The 20,949-nt window shown below is 35.1% G+C and overlaps 3 protein-coding genes and 1 pseudogene across 3 annotated transcripts; all 4 read left to right on the top strand.

Moving 5' to 3' along the window:
* Positions 1-1,130: 1,130 nt before the first annotated feature.
* Positions 1,131-3,222, top strand: LOC121212218 (scopoletin glucosyltransferase). The gene has a single exon (XM_041084601.1). It carries the CDS (start codon positions 1,558-1,560, stop codon positions 2,998-3,000), a length of 1,443 nt encoding a protein of 480 aa, XP_040940535.1. The 5' UTR covers positions 1,131-1,557; the 3' UTR covers positions 3,001-3,222.
* Positions 3,223-3,754: 532 nt separating this feature from the next.
* Positions 3,755-10,469, top strand: LOC107894292 (scopoletin glucosyltransferase-like; annotated as a pseudogene).
* Positions 10,470-13,796: 3,327 nt separating this feature from the next.
* LOC107894293 (scopoletin glucosyltransferase) lies at positions 13,797-15,494 on the top strand. The gene has a single exon (XM_016819573.2). The coding sequence runs from the start codon at positions 13,883-13,885 to the stop codon at positions 15,353-15,355; it is 1,473 nt and encodes a 490-aa protein (XP_016675062.1). The 5' UTR covers positions 13,797-13,882; the 3' UTR covers positions 15,356-15,494.
* A 92-nt stretch (positions 15,495-15,586) lies between these two features.
* LOC107894294 (protein SRC2 homolog) lies at positions 15,587-17,480 on the top strand. The gene is made up of 7 exons (XM_016819574.2): positions 15,587-15,877; positions 15,992-16,096; positions 16,169-16,295; positions 16,375-16,446; positions 16,701-16,746; positions 16,841-17,072; positions 17,164-17,480. The coding sequence occupies exons 1-7, from the start codon at positions 15,835-15,837 to the stop codon at positions 17,193-17,195; spliced, it is 657 nt and encodes a 218-aa protein (XP_016675063.1). The 5' UTR covers positions 15,587-15,834; the 3' UTR covers positions 17,196-17,480.
* The last annotated feature ends 3,469 nt before the right edge of the window (positions 17,481-20,949 follow it).

Raw genomic sequence — 20,949 nt, forward strand, 5'->3', positions numbered from 1 at the left:
AATAAAGTGAAAAAAAAATGAAAAAGAAAAATCTCAACCAAAAATCATTTTAACTAAGGGTTTGTTTAGTAGTGTCTAAAAAAAACACTTATGGTTCTAAAAGTACTTTTGAAAGAAAAACTGTGCTAAACAAGCTACTTTTAGCTGAAATTTTTAGCTTTTTAAAAATAATTTTAAAAAATACTATTAAAAAGGAAAAGCTAAAATTTTTAATTTTTCCTTTCCCAAAAGCACTGGTGGTGCTTAATTACTGTTGGTGATTAGTTTATATATTCTAATTAAATTCTATAAATAATTAATATTTATTGCTTAAAATATTTAAAATTTATATTTCATATATTAAAATGTTAAGAACAAGTTATAATAAAATTTTTTATATTCTTACTAAAATATAATAATATTAACTAATTTAAATATTATTTAAATGCATATTTATTACTTGATAATAACGTGTCTAAAATGGATATTTTATTTCTCCAAAGTACTTTTTGACAGCAATGCTAAACACTTAAATTTTAAATCAAAATTTTTAAAAATATTTCTCAAAAATACTTTTTCACGTAACCTTTTTAAAGTATTGTCAAACTAGTCTTAATAAAAGAACAAAACTTTCCTTACAAAGAACAAAACTTTCCTTGCAAATTGTCAATCATGGGGATAAACAGCGACAATCAGTACTAATCAATTTAGGCTTTGCTTACCATTGAAAGTAAAAAATATTTTTCAACCCAAATCATAATTATAAATAAAAAATAAAAATAAACAAACATATTTTTAAATCAAATTTAGATTTTAAATTGAGATTTTAACCTAAATTAAAAATTTTAATTTTTAACATTTGAAAAAGCGTTTTTTATTAAAATTATTTTTTATCCCCTTATTAAAATTTTCACTTTACATCATCATATTTAAAATAAATATTTTATAAACATTATTAAATTTTTAAAAGAAGAACACCTTTTCATAATACTTTTAAAGGTTTTAGCTTGGTACAAATATCCTATGTCTCCTCAATTCGTCAAACCTGCTTAAGAACTTTCCCGAAAAATCTATCGACAACTGATAGACTCCGGGCAGAGGCAAATTTGACCATTTATTCTTCAAACAACACTAGCGTTAACCGCAAGGCAAAGTGATGTTAGTCTAGAAAAAGTTCATCAATGTAGCAAGAATTAGAGGAGTTTTTGTTCTCCGGAAACTTGCAAAGACTTGACTCACTCGCTGCAGCCCCATTTTTAAACTATCACATAACTTCAACGCATGTTCGGTGTTCCTCGTTCCGTGTTCAAATTGGATTTTATCATTCTACTTTTCTCCCAATGCTTTTATCGACTATTACGAGTTTCCATATAAGGAGATGACGAATGCAAGGACGTATACTGTATTACCCCGAAAAATCCTGACTTTCCTTTTAGGATTAGTATATTCCTTTCTCGGTATTATATATCAGCATGTCGTCGATTCAGTGTCAGCTGAAATCCATCACTAAATTTCAAACAATCCCAGAATATTTCACTTTTTAGTCCAACTCTAAACGGTAGTTTTTTTCCGGGAAAAATGGGAAGAGAAATTCATATGTTTTTCCTTCCATTCTTGGCTCATGGTCACCTCATCCCAACTGTGGATATGGCCAAGCTGTTTGCTAGTCGAGGGGTGAAGACAACTATAGTCACCACTCCAGTCAACGCTTCTTTCTTCTCCAACACAATCGAGAGAAGCAAGGAATCGGGTATCCATATCGGTGTTGAGCTTCTCAACTTCCCGGCTGTCGACTTTGGGTTGCCTGAAGGGTGTGAAAATGTTGACCTGATCCCTACTCACCTAAGTTTTGAACTGACGTCCAAGTTTTGGAAGGCCGTGCGCATGCTTCAAGAACCGTTCGAAAAGCTGTTACAAGAATGTAAACCAGATTGCATGGTGGTTGGCATGTTCTTCCCTTGGGCTATTGATGTTGCAAACAAGTTCGGAATTCCCTGGTTGGTGTTTCATGGAACTAGCTACTTCTCATTGTGTGCAACGGAGTGCATGAGACTATACGAGCCACACAAGAAAGTCCAGTCCGATTCCGAACCTTTTGTGGTGCCTAACCTTCCCGGCGATATCGAGTTCACGAAAAACCAGCTGCCAGATTCCGTCAAACATGAGGATGAAAATGAAGTTAGCAAGATGGTGAAAGCAGCCAGGGAGGCAGCCTTGAAAAGCTACGGCGTAGTTGTCAACAGTTTTTACGAGCTCGAGGCAACCTATGCTGATTACTATAGGAATGTGTTGGGTAAAAAGGCATGGCATGTCGGCCCTGTTTCGCTCTGCAATAGGACAGCTATAGATAAACTAGAGAGGGGGAAGAAATCAACCATTGATGAACACGAGTGCTTGAAGTGGCTTGACTCGAAAGCATCCAATTCGGTTCTTTACATATGTTTTGGGAGTATGGCCAACTTCACCTCTGCTCAGTTAAAGGAGATCGCCATGGCCCTTGAAGTATCAGAGGTGCAGTTCATTTGGGTTGTGAGGAAGCCAAAGAACAATGAAGAAGATGAGGATTGGTTGCCAGAAGGGTTTGAGAAGAGAATGGAAGGGAAGGGACTTATAATAAGAGGATGGGCACCCCAAGTTTTGATTCTTGATCATGAAGCAGTGGGAGGATTTGTGACTCATTGTGGATGGAATTCAACCTTGGAAGGCGTGTGTGCTGGTGTGCCTATGGTCACTTGGCCAATATTTGCAGAGCAGTTCTACAATGAAAAGTTGGTGACTCAAGTCTTGAAGATTGGAGTGGCCGTTGGTGTTCAGAAATGGGTGAGACTGGAGGGAGATTTTGTGGAAAGGGGAGCCATTGAAAAGGCAGTGAAGGAGATCATGAAGAGTGATAGAGCAGAAGCAATGAGAAACAAAGCCAAAGCACTGGCCGAAACAGCAAAAAAAGCTGTTGAAAAAGGAGGGTCTTCTTACTCTGATTTGGATGCTCTGATTGAAGAAATAAGCTTACATTCTCATTAAATCCATAGACATTTCATATTGTCGGTTGGTTCTTCAACTTCATGCATGTTTTGCTTTACTGTTAAATTGGAAGAGCCCTCCTTTCAGGGTTCATATATTAAAATAAATTTATATACATAAAAAATGTACCATGTCAACTTCCTTCATTCAAAGAAAGTTAACCCTAAATGTTATCCTCCACCAGTAATAATATCAATGTTAATTGAATAAATTTAAGCAAAACTTATGTTGTCCTACATCAGTAATAATATTAATATTCTTTTTGTTGAATTATGTCATCAAAAGAAAATAAATAATTTGCTTAAATAAGATTTTCAATTATAATTTTACTTAAATAACCTATAATAATTAAATTAAATTAAAAATTGATGTTCTTGATAAAAATAATAATTAAGCATAAAATAATTTGATGCAAATTTTTAAAAGATAAAAGAGTCCTAATAATTAAAAATATAGAAAATAATATTGATAGTTTGTCAATTGGATAAAAATAAAAAGTAAAAATCTTTTTACTTTTAAATTTATTTTCTAATATTTTCTAATTTTATCATTTTAGTCCTAATTTATTTTATCACTTTGACCATTAACTTTTAAATTTTAATCAATTTACTTTATTTCTCTTTATCTCATTCCGGACAGAGATAATTTTAAAAAAAAATTTAATCAATTTGCTTTATTTCTCTTCATCTCATTCCAGACAGGGATAATTTTTTTAAAAAAATTATCAACATATTTTAAATTTTGTTGAATTTACTAATATTTTTTATTAATTTGAACAGAGTAAGATTGAGACTGACGAATGAAGGAATATATTCCTTTCTCGATCCTAGATTATACAGGTCATCACTTCAGTGTCAGCGGAAATTCATCACACAATAATTTCAATTTCAAACAATCCCAGAAATTTCCAGTTTCATCACCTATCACTTCTAATCTAAATTCAACTGTTTTTGAGTGTTTTTCAAGGGAAAATGAGAAGAGAAATTCATATGTTCTTCCTTCCATTCTTGGCTCATGGTCACCTCATCCCAGTAGTGGATATGGCCAAGATGTTTGCGAGTCGAGGAGTGAAGACAGACAACTATATTTACCACTCCAGTCAACGCTCTTCTCTTCTCCAACACAATCGAGAGAAGCAAGGAATCTGGTATCCACATCGGTGTTGAGCTTCTCAACTTCCCGGCTGTCGACGTTGGGTTGCCTGAAGGGTGTGAAAATGTTGACTTGATCCCTACTTCCCAAGACGGAAATTTGGAAATGATTACCAATTTCCTCCAGGCCGCACTCATGCTTCAACAACCCTTTGAAAAGCTGCTACAAGGACGTAAACCAGATTGTTTGGTGGCTGATACGTTCTTCCATTGGGCTACTGATGCTGCAAACAAATTCAGGATCCCCAGGTTGGTTTTTCATGGAATTAGCTACTTTTCATTTTGTGCATCGGAGTGCATGAGTCTATACAAGCCATACAAGAAGTTCAGTCCGATTCCCAACCTTTTGTGGTGCCTAACCTACCAGGCGATATCAAGTTAACAAGAAACCAAGTGCCGGATTACGTCAAACAAGATGCTGAAACTAATTCTACCAAGCTGTTGAAAGCAATCAAGGAAGCAGAGCTGAAAAGCTACGGCGTAGTTGTCTAACAGTTTTTACGAGCTGGAGGCAACCTATGCTGATTACTACAGGAATGTATTGGGGAAAAAGTCTTGGCATGTCGGCCCAGTTTCGCTCTGCAGCGGGAAAAATATAGATAAATGTTGGAGCTAAGTGCAACAAATAGCAAGGTTCAACAAAAAGCTTGCCGAGCAAGAATCGAGACTTGCGGCAGAAACAAAGAAGAAAAATGAAATAAATTTTAAGCAAAGCTAAAATAGAGAGTATATGGATGAAATCTTGATTGAATTCATTCATCTTTTTTTAAAATGGCATAAAGCCTATTTATACAAGCTTACAACTTGACAACTTAGTTGGAATACAACTAAGTTTCATCATTACATCCACTTAAAATAAATCACCACCTACTACACTAACAAACTTAGTTGGAATACAACTAAGTTACATCATTACATCCACTTAAAATAAATCACCACCTACTACACTAACAAACTTAGTTGGAATACAACTAAGTTACATCATTACATCCAAATAATAATAATAATAATAATAATAATAATAATAATAATAATAAAAATAAAACATGTGATTGATACATGCTAACCATTGCTTCAATACTCCTCCTTGGTTTGCATGGAGCAAACACCTAGCTTCCTTCTTAGACATTCGAACCTTGTGACATTAAGGGCTTTAGTCAAAATGTCTGCAAGTTGATCCTCAGAATTACAATGGATCAGCTTCACTTCCTGAGCTTGCTCCATTTCTCGAACAACATGCAACTTGATGCTGAAATGCTTTGTTCTTCCATGGAACACTGGATTTTTAGCAATTGCAACTGAAGATTGGTTGTCACAGAAGATCTCAGTAGCTTCCTTTTGATGCACTTTCAAATCAGCTAAGATTTTCCTTAGCCAAATGGCTTGGTTGACAGCACTTGCAGCTGCCACATATTCTGCTTCAGCAGTAGATTGAGCCACCAGACTTTGCTTCTTCGAGCTCCAGCAAAACATGGCTGAACCAAGGTTGAAAGCATACCCTGAGGTGCTTTTCATGTCATCTATCAAGCCAGCCCAGTCACTATCAGTGTAGCCAACCAGCTTCAGATTTCCTTCCTTGCTGTACTTTAAACCATAGCTCAAAGTGCCTTTGACATATCTAAGCACTCTCTTAGCAGCCTGTAAATGCTTTTTATTGCAACAATGCAAGAACCTTGAGAGCAATCCTACAGCATACATTATGTCTGGTCTAGTGGCAGTTAAATATAACAGACAACCAACTAGACTTCTGTAGGTTGTTTCACAAACCTTCTCAAAATCACCTTGGCTCGATAGTTTTTCTCCAACAGCAACAGGTGTTTTAGTTGCTTTACTGTTTTGCATGGAGAACTTGGTCAGAATCTTTGTGGCAAAGTTTCTCTGACTTAGAAATATCCCATTTTGTGCTTGAGTCACCTCCATTCCAAGGAAATAAGACATTTCCCCTAGATCAGACATTTCAAATACTTCTTGCATCTTGGTCTTGAAATCGACCAGCACTGCTCGATCTCCTCCTGTCACCAGCAGGTCATCAACATATAGGGATACAATAAGCTGTGTTTGTGTCCCTTGCTTCTTGACATACAGTGTTGGCTCACTCTTGCTTCGATCGAATCCCAAATTAGTCAAGTAGCCATCGATTCTGCTGTACCAGGCCCTTGGAGCCTGTTTTAAGCCATATAGGGCCTTCTTCAGTTTGTAGACCATATGCTCTCTGCCAGCTATCTCAAACCCTTGTGGTTGTTCAACATAGATCTCTTCATCTAAGAAACCATTCAGAAAGGCTGATTTCACATCGAGTTGATGGATCTTCCACTCAAGCTGTGCTGCTAAGGCAATCAGTAATCTGATGGTGTCTAGCCTGGCCACTGGTGCAAAGGTCTCCAGGTAGTCCAGGCCATACCTCTGACTGAACCCCTTGACAACTAGCCTTGCTTTCAGTTTGTTCAAGGTACCATCAGCATTTTGCTTGGCTTTGTACACCCATTTCACCCCAATTATCTTCCTTTTGACTGGCCTTTCAACTAATTCCCAGGTCTGGTTCTTCTCAATCATGCTAATCTCCTCAGCCATTGCCTGCTTCCACTCTTGCTGAGCTTCAGCCTCTTCAAAATTGCTTGGTTCAGCTATGGCTACATGAGCTCTTTCATAAATCTCAGTCAATGGTCTTGTTCCTCTAACTGGTTCATCATCAATGTCCATTTCAGGAACATTTTGATCTGGCTCAGCTTGATCTGCTGCAAGTCCTTCTGAAACTTCCTCAGGTTCATGTTTTTCCCAGTTCCAACATGACTTTTCATCAAATACCACATCCCTACTGACTGACACTTTCTTTGTTGAAGGATCCAAGATCCTATAGCCCTTCTTAACAGTGCTGTAGCCCACCAAAATACCAGGTCGAGCCATTTCAGACAATTTGTCCCTTTTGACAGCAGGTACATGAGCATAACAGATGCATCCAAAGACCTTCAGATGAGCCAGTGATGGCTTGAATCCAAACCAGGCTTCGAATGGAGTCTTCTGATCCAAGGCCTTGGTTGGAAGCCTATTTTGAATGTAGTTTGCAGTGTTAACTGCCTCTGCCCATAGTGCTTTAGGCAGATTCTTCTGAATCATCAAGCACCTGGCCATATCCATCAAACTCCTATTCTTCCTTTCACTTACACCATTTTGCTGAGGTGTATATATGTTGGTAAGTTGATGTTTGATGCCTGCCTTATCACAGAAGGCTTGGAACTGAGCTGAGGTGTACTCAGTCCCATTATCAGACCTTATGGACTTCAGCTTGCAACCTGTTTCAGTCTCAGCAGCAGTCTTGAACTTCCAAAACACTGAGGCCGCCTCTGATTTCTGTTTTAGGAAGTAAAGCCAGCAATATCTTGAAAAATCATCAATGAACAGTATGAAGTACCTGTTTCCACTTAATGACTCAGTCCTCATAGGGCCACACACATCAGTGTGCACCAGTTGGAGTTTTTCAGAGGCTCTCCAGGCTTGATTCGAGGGAAATGGGAGTCTGGCCTGCTTTCCTAGCTGACACACTTCACACACATCATCATGATCCACTGAGTTGATGAAGTTTTCAGCCAAGTCCTCTCTGACCATTCGAGCCATCGATCTGAAGTTGGCATGTCCCAGTCTTTGATGCCAAAGCTTGGATTCATCTGATGTGACTGTGTAGGCAATGTTTGACTCCCTGGTCCAGTCAACTACAAAGCTCTTATTAGCCATAGGAACTGCCATCAGCTTGGATCCACTTGGATCATTGATTTGGCATTGGTTGTCTTTGAACACAACAGAATAACCTTTCTCCAGCAACTGAGCTATGCTGAGCAGGTTTCTGTCAATTTCAGGCACCAAAAGCACATTTGAAATCACTTTGGCACCTGTGGGGGTGCATATCAGCACATCACCCTTGCCTTCAGCTTGAATAAAATGTCCATTTCCTATCTTGACTTTAGTTCTGCAGCTTCTGTCTAAAGACTTGAAGATTGCAGCATCAGGTGTCATGTGGTTGGTGCATCCACTGTCTAGAAGCCAACCAGATGAGAACCTTTCTTGAGCAGCTGAGCATAACACAGCAAAGACTTGCTCCTCTTGGTCACTGTCCTCCTTAGCTACTCGAGCCTCAGCTTTCATCTGTTGAAACTGACTCTGCCTTGATTTGGCCTTGCTCTTGCAGACTCTCTCAACATGACCCTTCTTTTTACAATGCTGACATACAGCATCTGGATTGAACCAGCATTTTTCTTTTGGATGACCAGCCCTTCTACAGTGCTTGCAAGTCTGACCCTCTTTTCTTGCAACATCAGTCCTTGGCTTGTCTCTCCAGGCCTTATTGCCTTTGTAGGCAGTGTTTGTTCTTGCCTGAAAGGCACCTTCTTGATGCTCCTCCAGTCTGCTTGCTCTTCTTTGCTCTTGAGCATATAAAGCATTGATCAACTCTGTCAGGGAGATGGTGTACAGGTCCCTTGAGTCCTCGAGAGATGAGATTTTTGCCTCATACCTCTCGGGCAGAGTTGTAATAACCTTCTCCACTATCCTAGCTTCCTTGAGCTGCTCTCCAAGGAGCCTAATGCTGTTAACCACAGCCATAATCCTGTCAGAGTACTGCTTGATAGTTTCTTCTTCCTTCATCTTCAAATTCTCGAAATCTCTCCTTAAGTTCAGCAACTGTTGCTGCCTTGTCCTCTCTGTCCCTTGAAACTCCTCTTGCAACTTGTCCCAGGCTTGTTTTGGTGATTCACAGGCCATAATCCTTGTGAAAATCACATCTGACACTGAGTTCTGGATGCAAGACATGGCTTTGTGCCTCTTGGTCCTCTCATCAGCATGCTGCCTGATTTGAGCTACTGTTGGATTGCCTCTAAGTGGCTCTGGTTCAACATCTGAGTTGACAACCTCCCACAGATCGAAAGCTTGTAGGTAGGTCTTCATTTTAACCACCCATATGTGGTAGCCTTCTCCATTGAAGACTTGAGGTGCAGCTGGTGAAAAGCTTGATGAAGCCATGAATTTGTATAACAGATCCCTTAAAAAATAGGCTCTTGATACCAATTGTTGGAGCTAAGTGCAACAAATAGCAAGGTTCAACAAAAAGCTTGCCGAGCAAGAATCGAGACTTGCGGCAGAAACAAAGAAGAAAAATGAAATAAATTTTAAGCAAAGCTAAAATAGAGAGTATATGGATGAAATCTTGATTGAATTCATTCATCTTTTTTTAAAATGGCATAAAGCCTATTTATACAAGCTTACAACTTGACAACTTAGTTGGAATACAACTAAGTTTCATCATTACATCCACTTAAAATAAATCACCACCTACTACACTAACAAACTTAGTTGGAATACAACTAAGTTACATCATTACATCCACTTAAAATAAATCACCACCTACTACACTAACAAACTTAGTTGGAATACAACTAAGTTACATCATTACATCCACTTAAAATAAATCACCACCTACTACACTAACAAACTTAGTTGGAATACAACTAAGTTACATCATTACATCCAAATAATAATAATAATAATAATAATAATAATAATAATAAAACATGTGATTGCTACATGCTAACCATTGCTTCAATAATAAAGTTGAGAGGGGAAACAAATCAGCCATTGATGAGCAGGAGTGTTTGGAGTGGCTTGAGTCAAAAGAACCCAATTCGGTTCTTTACATATGTTTTGGGAGTAGGACCAACTTTACATCTTCTCAATTAAAGGAGATCGCCATGGCCCTTGAAGCGTCGGAGTTGCAGTTCATTTGGGTTGTGAGGAAGCAAAAGAACAATGAAGAAGAGGATGATTGGTTGCCAGAAGGGTTTGAGAAGAGAATGGAAGGGAAGGGACTTATAATAAGAGGGTGGGCACCCCAAGTGTTGATTCTTGATCATGAAGCCGTTGGGGGATTTGTGACTCATTGTGGATGGAATTCAACCTTGGAAGGCGTGTGTGCTGGTGTGCCTATGGTTACTTGGCCAGCATTTGCTGAGCAGTTTTATAATGAAAAGTTGTTGACTCTAAGTCTTAAATATTGGAGTAGCTGTGGGTGCTCAGAAATGGGTGAGACTGATGGGAGAGTTTGTGGAAAGGGAATCCATTGAAAAGGCAGTGAAGGAGATGATGAAGGGTGACAAGGCAGAAGAAATGAGAAACAAAGCCAAAGCACTGGCTGAAGCAGCAAAGAAAGCTGTTGAAAAAGGAGGGTCTTCTTACTCAGATTTGGATGCTCTAATTGAAGAAATAAGCTTGCATTCTCATTAAATCCATGGACACTTCATATTGATAAGAAAGTTATACTGTAATTTTCATACCTGTCTTATATCTTCAATCATTGCTTGCATCTTCAATTGACCCTTTAATGTTTTGCATATGGATGGTGCAATTGCTTAACAGTTAGCTTCATGCGTTCTTCCTTCCATTCATGGTCCCTTGCCACATGATACCAATCGTAAACATGGCTAAGCTGTAGCTTAAATAAATTTTTTAGTAATTTTAAACATAAAAGCTTTTGGAATTGTAGCTTTTCGATTTTTTCTTCGACTGAAAATTAAATATTGTTACTGATTTTTGCCCTGGCCTCTTTCATTTATCAATAAATAAATAAATAAATAAAGATTGCTGCCAATTAAAAACGGTAAACTACATCGATAGTCATCCAACTATACCATTATTTTTGTTTTGGTTATCAAACTTTAAAAATTTTCAATTTAACCACTAACGTTTAAATTCATTCATGTTTTGTTCACTCGTCAAGAAATTGATAACGGAAAGCCTTTTTCTAATTGGTGTAATAACACATTTAGTCCTCAATAATTACATATTCTATCAATTTGATCTTAATTTTAAATAATTTAATAAATTTAACCTTTCAAATTTACAAATTGTATCAATTTGATACTCAAACTTACTAACTAATGCTTTCAGCTTTTAAAACAAAGGTATTGAGTAATAAATGTGTTATTATATCAGTTAGAAAATGGCATTCCATTATCAATTTAATTGCAGGCGATCAAAATAGGAACGAATTGAAACGTTAGTGCCTAAATTCAAAAATTTTAAAGTTAGGTGACCAAAATAAGAATGCGGGTATAGTTGAGTAATCATTTGTATAGTTTACCCCATCAAAACAATGTTCAATACAAGTTCAAAATTAATTCCTCTAATAAAAAATATTTTACAATATAAATTGAATGAAAAAACTATAAAAAATCAAAGATACCTAACGAAAGAAATTTCTTTCACGTAGACATGCAAGTCAATAACAATTATAAAAATAAAGTGTGGACAATGTACATGGTTAGACAAGTCAATAGTGGTAGTCTTAATTAGAAGAGTTGGTTAAATTTTAATATTAGCTATAAGAATTGGTTGATTATTCATAAAATCCCTAGAAGATTGTTTTCTCTTACTTTGTGGCAAGTTTGACTTATTCAAAATGATACCATCTTTGATGGAAGATATTATAATGAGAATAGTGTTAATATGAGAAATATTGTTGTGGCTAAAACTAGAGATTATTTTTCTCTTCAAGCTTCAGTCAAAAGGATTCATGTAGGTCTATTGTGCAGGTTTTATAGCAGTCACCATTAATTGGGCGGCGCAAATTGAATACAATTTATCTTCGATAAGAAACTCGAGAAAGGTAAGATAAGGGCGTATTATTCTCGAACACAATAAGAAATGGATTAGGAGTTCAATTAGGAATATCCCAAAAATAACTAGTGTTAAGGTGGAACTATGAGCACTTCAAGATGGCCTATTTCTTGTTAAATCTCTTAATATTGATTGCTTGGAAGTTAAACTCAGCATTACTAGTGTTAGTTAGTTTTACCCATATTGTTTCTATTAATAATCAATTCCTCTCTAATTTGATCTTGGATTACAAAGTGCTCTTCAATGGGTTCCAACAATGGACCATGAAACATGTTTTTAGAGAAGGGGAATTGATGTGTCGATGCTTTGGCAAGGATATGGAATAGTTATGTAGACCCTTTGGTTACTTTTTTTTTTAATTTGGAGTTTCATGTTATATGCTTTTATCTCCCTGATTGTATTAAACTAAGATTATTTGATGTGATATAGTGGATTACTATTTGTTTGATTGCTATAAGTTAGTTGATATTCAAGCTATTATAAGTTAATTAGTCAGTTAGTGTGTTATTAGAGATGGTTAGTAGCAATTAGAAGTTAGTTGTCATCATAACTTGTCTACATAAAGGAGTTTTATATTTGTGTATTTTAGCTTTTCAATTTTCATCAGAAATCAATTATCTCTGCTATTCATTCAATTGTTTTTATCTGTTCTTGATAATCTTTCTTCTTCTCAATTCTTACAATTCATATGACTTTCTCATGATTCATGACTATTTAGATTTAGTTTATCATGGTATCAGAGCTAATAACTCATTGTCATTGATTGATTTATAGTTATATATAAGGTGTTCAACAGTGTCACTATGAAGGTAGCTTTCATGGCTAGGTTTGAGCATGAAGACAATTCTTAAGTTAAGGTTAACCTAGTGTTCTCCAACGAACAAGTCAATGATCGTTGCATGATAGGAATTTCCTTTTGTGGAAACAGAATATCAAGTTTACTGTTTAAAGTCATGGGCTAGAAATGGTTTGAGAACTTTTTGCCTTTATTGCTTGTTTGCTTATCATTCATGAACATTTGTTTGTAAACATATTCAATTATATGTTCATGAACATGTTAATGTTAGTTTAATGTTCACAAACAGTTTTATTTAACTTAATGAATGAATATGAACACGAAATTCCAAATAAATAAATACAAACACAATTTTAAATTTTTTTAACAAACACTAACCGAAATGAGCAACTTTAAAAATAAACAAACGAACATAATCATAAATATATTCATTTAAGCTTTGATTTATTTACAATAGTATATATCTATAACATATATGTTCTTTTAACTTTACCTTTTTTTTTCTTTTCTTTTTTCATTATATTCTGTTTCTCCCTTTATTTTCCTCTTTTCTTCTTCTCTTTTAACAAAAAAAAAATTAAATTGTTCAAAACGAAAAAAATATAGGGACCAATTGTATAATTTAACCTAAAATTTTCGTTTGAAATGATGATAACATGCCATGTCAGCGTAACGTTATATCATTAATGGCAATTAACACTCAGTGACTAAAATGTTACAACACGATAACGTAAGTGACTAAAACGTAACATTTCAAATATAAGTGACTAAAATGTAATCTAAGAGAAATAAAAGTGACTATTTTGATAGTTTACCCAATAATAATATATTTTTTTTATCACAGTTTTGATATATTAAAATGAAAACCTACTTTGATTCTCAAAGCCAATTAATTGAAATCAATTTTGTCCCTCTTGTCACAGGAGTCATAAAGTCTGCAAATACCAATTAGACTGAGTCAAATGAACCAAATGTCAAGATTAAAATATTCTTCAAAGTAATAAGATCTATACTCTTTAACTCCTAGTTTAAGTATGAATTTCCAAATATTCAAAGGCTGACATTTCTTGCTGATATTGTAAAATAACAACTGCACTTGGAAATTACTGAGAAGCAACTATGATGAATCTGACAGATTAAAAGATTAATTATATCTATTTTTCTCATCATGCGAGTGTTTATAAGTAAGGAGTCTAAGTTATGAAAATTTTCTATTAAATAAGTTTTTCATGTTTTCTTCCTCAAACCAGCCTCCTAATTATTCCCACAAGGCCAAATGGACTCAAAACCAGATCCCCTTCATATCTTGTTCTTTCCACACCTGGCTCATGGACATATGATCCCAACTATAGATATGGCTAGAGTTTTTGCAAGGCAAGGTGTGAAAGCCACCATTCTCACAACTCATCTTAATGCCTCTTTCTTCTCTAAAGTGATTGAAAGAGACAGAGAGTTGGGATTTGAGATTGATACTGTGATGATAAAATTCCCTTCCGTGGAGGCTGGCCTGCCTGAGGGGATTGAGAATATAAGTTCCATCACTTCACAAGAAATGGGTTATAAACTCTTCAAGGCTGTTAGCTTGCTTCAACAACCCCTTCAACAAGTACTCGAAGACTGCCACCCCAATTGCCTGGTTGCAGATGGAATGTTTCCATGGGCTACAGAAGTTGCAAGGAAGGTAGGGATACCAAGGTTAGTTTTTTATGGAACAAGCTACCTCGCCTGTTGTGTTTTAGATAGCATCCTGCGTTATGAGCCTTTGAAAAATGTTACATCAGATGATCAACTCTTTGAAGTTCCTGGAATTCCAGACAAGATCATGATGACAAGGCTGCAACAAGCAGCTGAGCTTAGAGACTCAGGAACCAACACTGAAACCACAGTTGTGTTGCATAAACTTTTAGAAGCTGAGATTACAAGCTCCGGGGTTATCATGAACAGTTTCCAAGAGCTTGAACCAGCTTATGTACGACACTACAGGAAAACTTTGGGGAGGAAAACATGGCACATAGGCCCTTTATCTCTCTGCAACAATGACATTGAGGATAAATTAGAGAGGGGAAATGCAAATGCTGTCTCTACCCATAGAGTTGAATGCTTAATATGGCTAGACTCAAAGAAACCCAACTCAGTTTTATACATATGTTTTGGAAGTGTATCCTGGATCTCACCTACTCAGCTTAATGAGCTTGCTAAGGGGATAGAAGCTTCTGGGGTGGATTTCATATGGGTTGTGAGAAAGACCAATAAAGATGAAGAAGAAGAAGAAGATAAAGAAGAGTGGCTGCCAAAAGGATTTGAAGAAAGGATGAAAGGGAAAGGTTTGATTATAAGGGGATGGGCACCTCAACTGTTGATTCTTGATCATGAAGCTATAGGAGGCTTTCTGACTCACTGTGGATGGAACTCAATACTGGAGAGTATCACCGCTGGAGTGCCAATGGTTACTTGGCCACTTAGTAATGAACAGTTCAGCAATGAAAAGCTAGTGACAGATATAGTAAGAGTAGGGGTTGGAATTGGAGCACAAGAATGCTCTAAATGGATGGAAAGCAAGAAATTGTTGGTGACAAAAGAAAATATAACCAGCGCAATATCTCAGCTGATGGTTGGTGAAGAAGCTAATGACATGAGGAACAGAGCCAGTGCATTGAAATGGATGGCAAAGAGAGCTGTTGAAGAAGGTGGATCATCTCACTCTGATTTGAAGGCTTTGTTAGATGGATTGAGATTGAACAGCATTTAGGGAGATCAATAAGTCAAGTACTCAGAATAAAGCTCTAGCTCAATTTCAAATGTAACAGAAATTCATATAATTAGTAAATGCGATGAAAAAAATCCAAACTTTACTATTCCAGCAATAAAATACACATTCAAAAACAAAATACACCAATTAGCAATGGTGCATTTCCTAATTAGTAGTTAGGATAAAAAATCTTTGACGCGTGTTCCATCAATAAAAGAAAGGAAAAATTTTTCGGATGCCAACAATCCAAGCTATTTATGGTTGATCTGAAAAGGAAAAATCAAAGGAACAGTAGCTTGTAAGCTAATTCAATTCCAGTGGTGGAAAGAGAAAAAAAAACATTAATACCCCTTAAAATGGAATAAATTTCTGGGTAAATGCTGGTTTTTTCCTATCCTTTTTCTCAGTTACATAAAAGGGAGACAATGCACCGATTCTCATCCTAAGAACATCCACCACCTTTTTCTTAGTATTATTCCATGTCGTTTTCGGGTATTCAAGGCCACCTTCTACAGGTCACTGGTATTTACGTTCCTTGAATATTCTTCTCATTTTCTTTGTTGGGTAATTCATGTTTTTCTCATGTAGTGTTTGTTTTGATGTTGGGTTTTTTTTTTTCTTGGTTGGGTATGGCAGTTGTCGGATGTACCAATTTGAAAAATACTGAATGGATTTCAAGACAAGATCCCTATGTTTGCCTTGAATATGGTAGCACCCAACACCGTACTAGTACCTGCACAGGTAATTCTCTCTTTTCCTATGATCTGGGATTTGTGATCTTTGTAAAAAATTGACCTTTCGGGTTTAGTTTAGATGGTGGCAAAATGCCAATATTCCAAGAGAAGTTTACCTTCTCGTTGATTGAAAGGCTGAGAGAGATAAATGTGGTGGTCTGGAACAGCAATACTGTAACGTACGATGATTTTATTGGCACTGGAAAGTAAGACTCCGCCTCCAAGTTCAATTTTTTTGAGAAGATAATGTCCTTTAATGTTTTGATGGATGTTTTTGGTTCACAGGGTTCAATTGCAGAGGGTTCTTTCTTATGGTTATGATGATAATCCTTGGCCCCTTCAGACTAAAACTGGCAGGTGAACATTGAAATCTAAAGGTCGCACATTTTAATGAATGATCTAATGGCACTTGACATGAGATGATGGATGTTATGAATCAGACTCATGTTTCTCCCTTATAACTCTGGAATCACTATTTTTCCTATTCCATATTCGCCAAGAGTCTCAAGTACAACTTACCACTGCGATAATGTATTGTATTAGGCTTTGACAAGTCGGATTCTTTAAGCTCTCTACATCTGTTACCGACTCTTAATGTTCTGAAATTGCAGATATGCTGGAGAAGCGCGGCTCATAATGCGTTACGAAAAAGCCCAAGTAACAAGTCCCATCTATTCTTCTGTATTCTCCACCCATCTTTACTGATATTACTCTAACAAGTGGAACTCAATGTTGGTTTGGATCATTGCAGAACCCGGTCATACCATTTGCTCCATCAGCGCCACCCTACGCAACCAGTCCTTATCAATTCCCTCCATACTCAACCCTTCCACAATCATATCCAACTCCATCACCATATCCCGCATATCCTTCATACCCGTCATCCATGTATCCTCCACCATCCACATATCCTCCACCTCCTGCATACCCTCCACCTCCCTTGCCTTCAGCGTATCCACCAGCCTCACCTTATTATCCCCCAGGTAATCCCTAACATATGATGCATATGTTTTAATGCTACCATTGGCATGTTAAATATAGTACAACTAAAATTCTGTTCTGTTTTTGAAACAGGTCCAGGCTTTTATCCGCCACCGCCGCACTAAAACATCCTCCCCAGGAGATATTCCAACTAGTAGAACTTAGAGGTGTTTAGGTTCGAATCTCGTTAGCTGGCGTTGAAACTATCAATGGAGAGGATCACCTCCCGTTGTGACAGAAAGGTTTGCCATTCCATAGAAATTTACTGTTAATTGTCCAGTCATGAGATAGGACCGAGTTGGTTTTTACTTTTTGGGGGGTTGTCTGATGGGAGTGGCTCTTGCCAAACTTTTCCATTGTTCCGAATTGTTAATATATCTCCGTTTATGGAAGTTTCCTGTGTTTGTTTCTTCATATCTTCTTCTTGTTAAACTACATCATACCATGTTTTTTGATCCACATGCAGGTATCTGCAATGTCTTTGATGTTGCATAGGACTCTAGATCTTCTTATCAAACCCTCTGTTTTGACGTTATGTATTTGTCCCTATATTTTCACATAAGTTTCACCCAGTGGGACAATTGAGTTTCCCATGGGGAAAAAACTGTTCTTGGAGAATTTTCATGGTAATCATCTATTTTGCAAAGACAAAAACAGCTACGAAACTAAATTAGACATGTGTACACTACTATGTTCCAGTTCCACCCTCTTATTCTCTCAGCCAACCATTTTTTTACCTTAAAATGATGACAAAAATGTTCTATAACATGATGCAGTTGTTTCACTGTTACAAGCATAATAACTTGTTTCCACTTTGTACTTCCAGGCAATTTTTTTTTTTCCTTTTTCATTGATTGTGGCAATTATGACTTCATTTCATCAAACTAGGCTGTACTACTATGCCGACCAGTGAAAAAAAAAATTGCTAAGAATATGATTAAGACCTTTGAAATCTTCCACACAACAGTGTCCATTATGATAATGAGTGATGGTTTGAATTTGGGTGGAAAAAAAAATGGTTAAAATTGATTGAACAAGTCACAGTCAAGCACCTGATATGGTTAACCAACTAAGCAACTGTGTGCCTGTGGCCTCAAAGGATGCATTCCATTTTCAAGGGGGTAGTTGGACCTTGTCTTATTGTTCCATGTGTTGGGAGTCAGGGTCAGATATCTCAAACTCAAGCTACTGGTTTACTCATTTACTTTATAAGTTGGGAAATTCTTGCTTCTTTTTTCTCTCTTTTTGATTAGTTCAAACTTTTAATTTAAAGCTAGATCTCAAGTGGTTACTTTCAAAGTAGATGAAGTTAACATGTTTTCTCTTTGATCTTTCTTGCTTTGACTTTGTCCACTATAATTAAACAACAAACATATAGTTTATCCTTTTTCATGTTGCAATACAAGTCAAAAGAGTTTGAAATTTGATTGGTGATAAATTACACCCATCACTCAAATGTAAGAAGAAAAAAAAAATGTTGATATAAAGAAAGAAGAAGAAGTAGAAGCTGGCTTGCAATATTTGGTGGCTCTGGTACAATATCTTTATTATGACTCTCTCATCTCACATCCCTAAATCTAATTATCAACGGTAGTTATAGCCATCATTAGAACCACGTTGCATGAAAAGAAGCAAAATTACACATTTACATCACAAAAAGTGGAACATTAATAATAGTGCTAGATTTGATGTTTTTATTCCTTGTTTTTCCTTAAATGTGTTTGAATTTTTAATATAATTTTGTTAGTTGTATATATAGTAGCTCAAACAGTATTGGTATTGTTGTCAATATAGGAAGACGTAGGTTCGAATGCGTTGAAATATATTATCCTCTTATTTAAAGGTTAGAAAAGGATTATGGATAATTTTAAAGATTAGAATTCCCTTAAAAATATTGTAATTACAAGAAGATATAATTATTATCTTTATAATTACACTTTCGTGCATTTATTCTATAGTATCCAAACACTTTTTAAAAAATTAAATATAATCCATATCGGATACTTATGTACAACCAACACTTATTAAACCTATGTAACATACTATTTATAATCAATTTAAAGTGTTTAACTCGATTGATAAGATCATTGATGAAGTGGTAACAAGTTTATGTTCAAATTTTTAGTTGATACCCAGTTTAATCATTTAAAAATTTAGTAAAGTAAATTTTATTTATTGAATTTGTCAACTTTCAAATTTAAAAAATCAGTCGACTTGCATCGATTTTTTTTAATGAGATTAAAATATTTTTTAAGTTAAAATCTTTTTATACAAATTATAACTGTTTTAATGAAAAATACGTTACCTATAAAAAAGAAATATATTATCAAATCATGTCTTTTTTTTCGTTGGTAGTGGCGATTCTTATTAATAAATGATTGTGATTGATTGACTTAAAAAAGAATAATAAATCAATGTCATAATTCCAAGTGTCGCTACACCTAATAAATCAACTGCTTTCTTTTACTTATTACTCCTTTACTTTGTTTCCTTTCAAAATAAAATGAGTACGATTTTAACTAGAGGTGTTCATGAGTGGGTCGGGTTAAAATAAAAGTTTAGATTTGTTTGTTAAGTTAGGGTTTGGCTCAAAAAGTGAGTCTAAAATTTTACTCAAATTCGATCTGGATAAAAATGTTAAAATTTGAGTTTGGTTCAGCTCATCTATATTAATTTTTTTATATTATTTTTATATAATTTTTAAAAATATATATAATACACCAATAATACTAAAAGTAAATAAATGTTTCCCAATAAATTGAATATAAATTAAAAAATATGTGTACTTAAATAACACTAAAATAGGTGCAACTTAATAAGCAAATGTCCCTAAAATAGTAATAAAATTAACAATAAAATAAGAATTATACAATAACAACAAAATAATAGTAATATAACAATGAAATAGTAGCAAAATAGTAATAAAAAACAAGAAAAAGTAAAAAATAAATAGCAGTTTTTTTTAAATATTCTGGCCGAGTCTGGTTGGGGTAAAAAAAGCCTTACCTAAAGCCCGACACATTTTCTAAACGGATTTTTTTTGCCAAACTCATTTTTCAAGTCTATATTTTTACTCAAACCCTCTCACTTTTCGAGTTGAGCTGGATTGCTTGACCCATGAGCAGGTCTAGTTTTAATTTTAGTTTTACAATTTTGGTTCCATTTTTTTGAATATATTTGAAAATTGAATTTGATGATGGTATAAATTAAAAATAATATATAAATATTTTTTTATATACTTCATATTCATTTTACAGTTTATATTCAGGGTTCGTGATTACCCCTCCCAACAATGTCGTTTCCAAGGTTCCAACCTGGGTCCTCCCCTTAAAAGTGTAATGTACTTCCAAAAAAAAATCATTTGATAAATAAATTGGTAAATTTCGAGAATAGTTTAACTTTTTCGTAATTAAAAAAATATTTTTTTTCTTATTCCAATGAAAGTTATAAACTTTAAAAAAATTAAATTCTAAATATTTATTATTTTTTAATTATTGGAAATTTTAAACTCGGTAGTAAAATTATTATGCCATTTTTTACCATTTATATTTTTTATGGGAAGGGATTCACTTACACTGGTATAAAACTCTTATGTGATTTATATTCTTTTGTAATCTTTTATATGTTTAATATTTTGACAATCTAACCATTGAATTTATTAATATATTAGTACTTGTCATGCATGTAAATTTTTTAATCAATCTAGTATCTCCATTATATCGATATAAAATATCGTCTATATTAATATATATTTAACCGTTGAAATTCTTTTATATAAAATGAATAGTTAGAAAATTTTAATTTATACCAAATTTGACATACATAATTTACATTAATAAAGCATGAAATACGCCGATTAGATTGTTAAAATATTAATTA

Source organism: Gossypium hirsutum, chromosome A13 (genome assembly GCF_007990345.1).
Source record: "Gossypium hirsutum isolate 1008001.06 chromosome A13, Gossypium_hirsutum_v2.1, whole genome shotgun sequence".
Classification (NCBI taxonomy): Eukaryota; Viridiplantae; Streptophyta; class Magnoliopsida; order Malvales; family Malvaceae; genus Gossypium; species Gossypium hirsutum.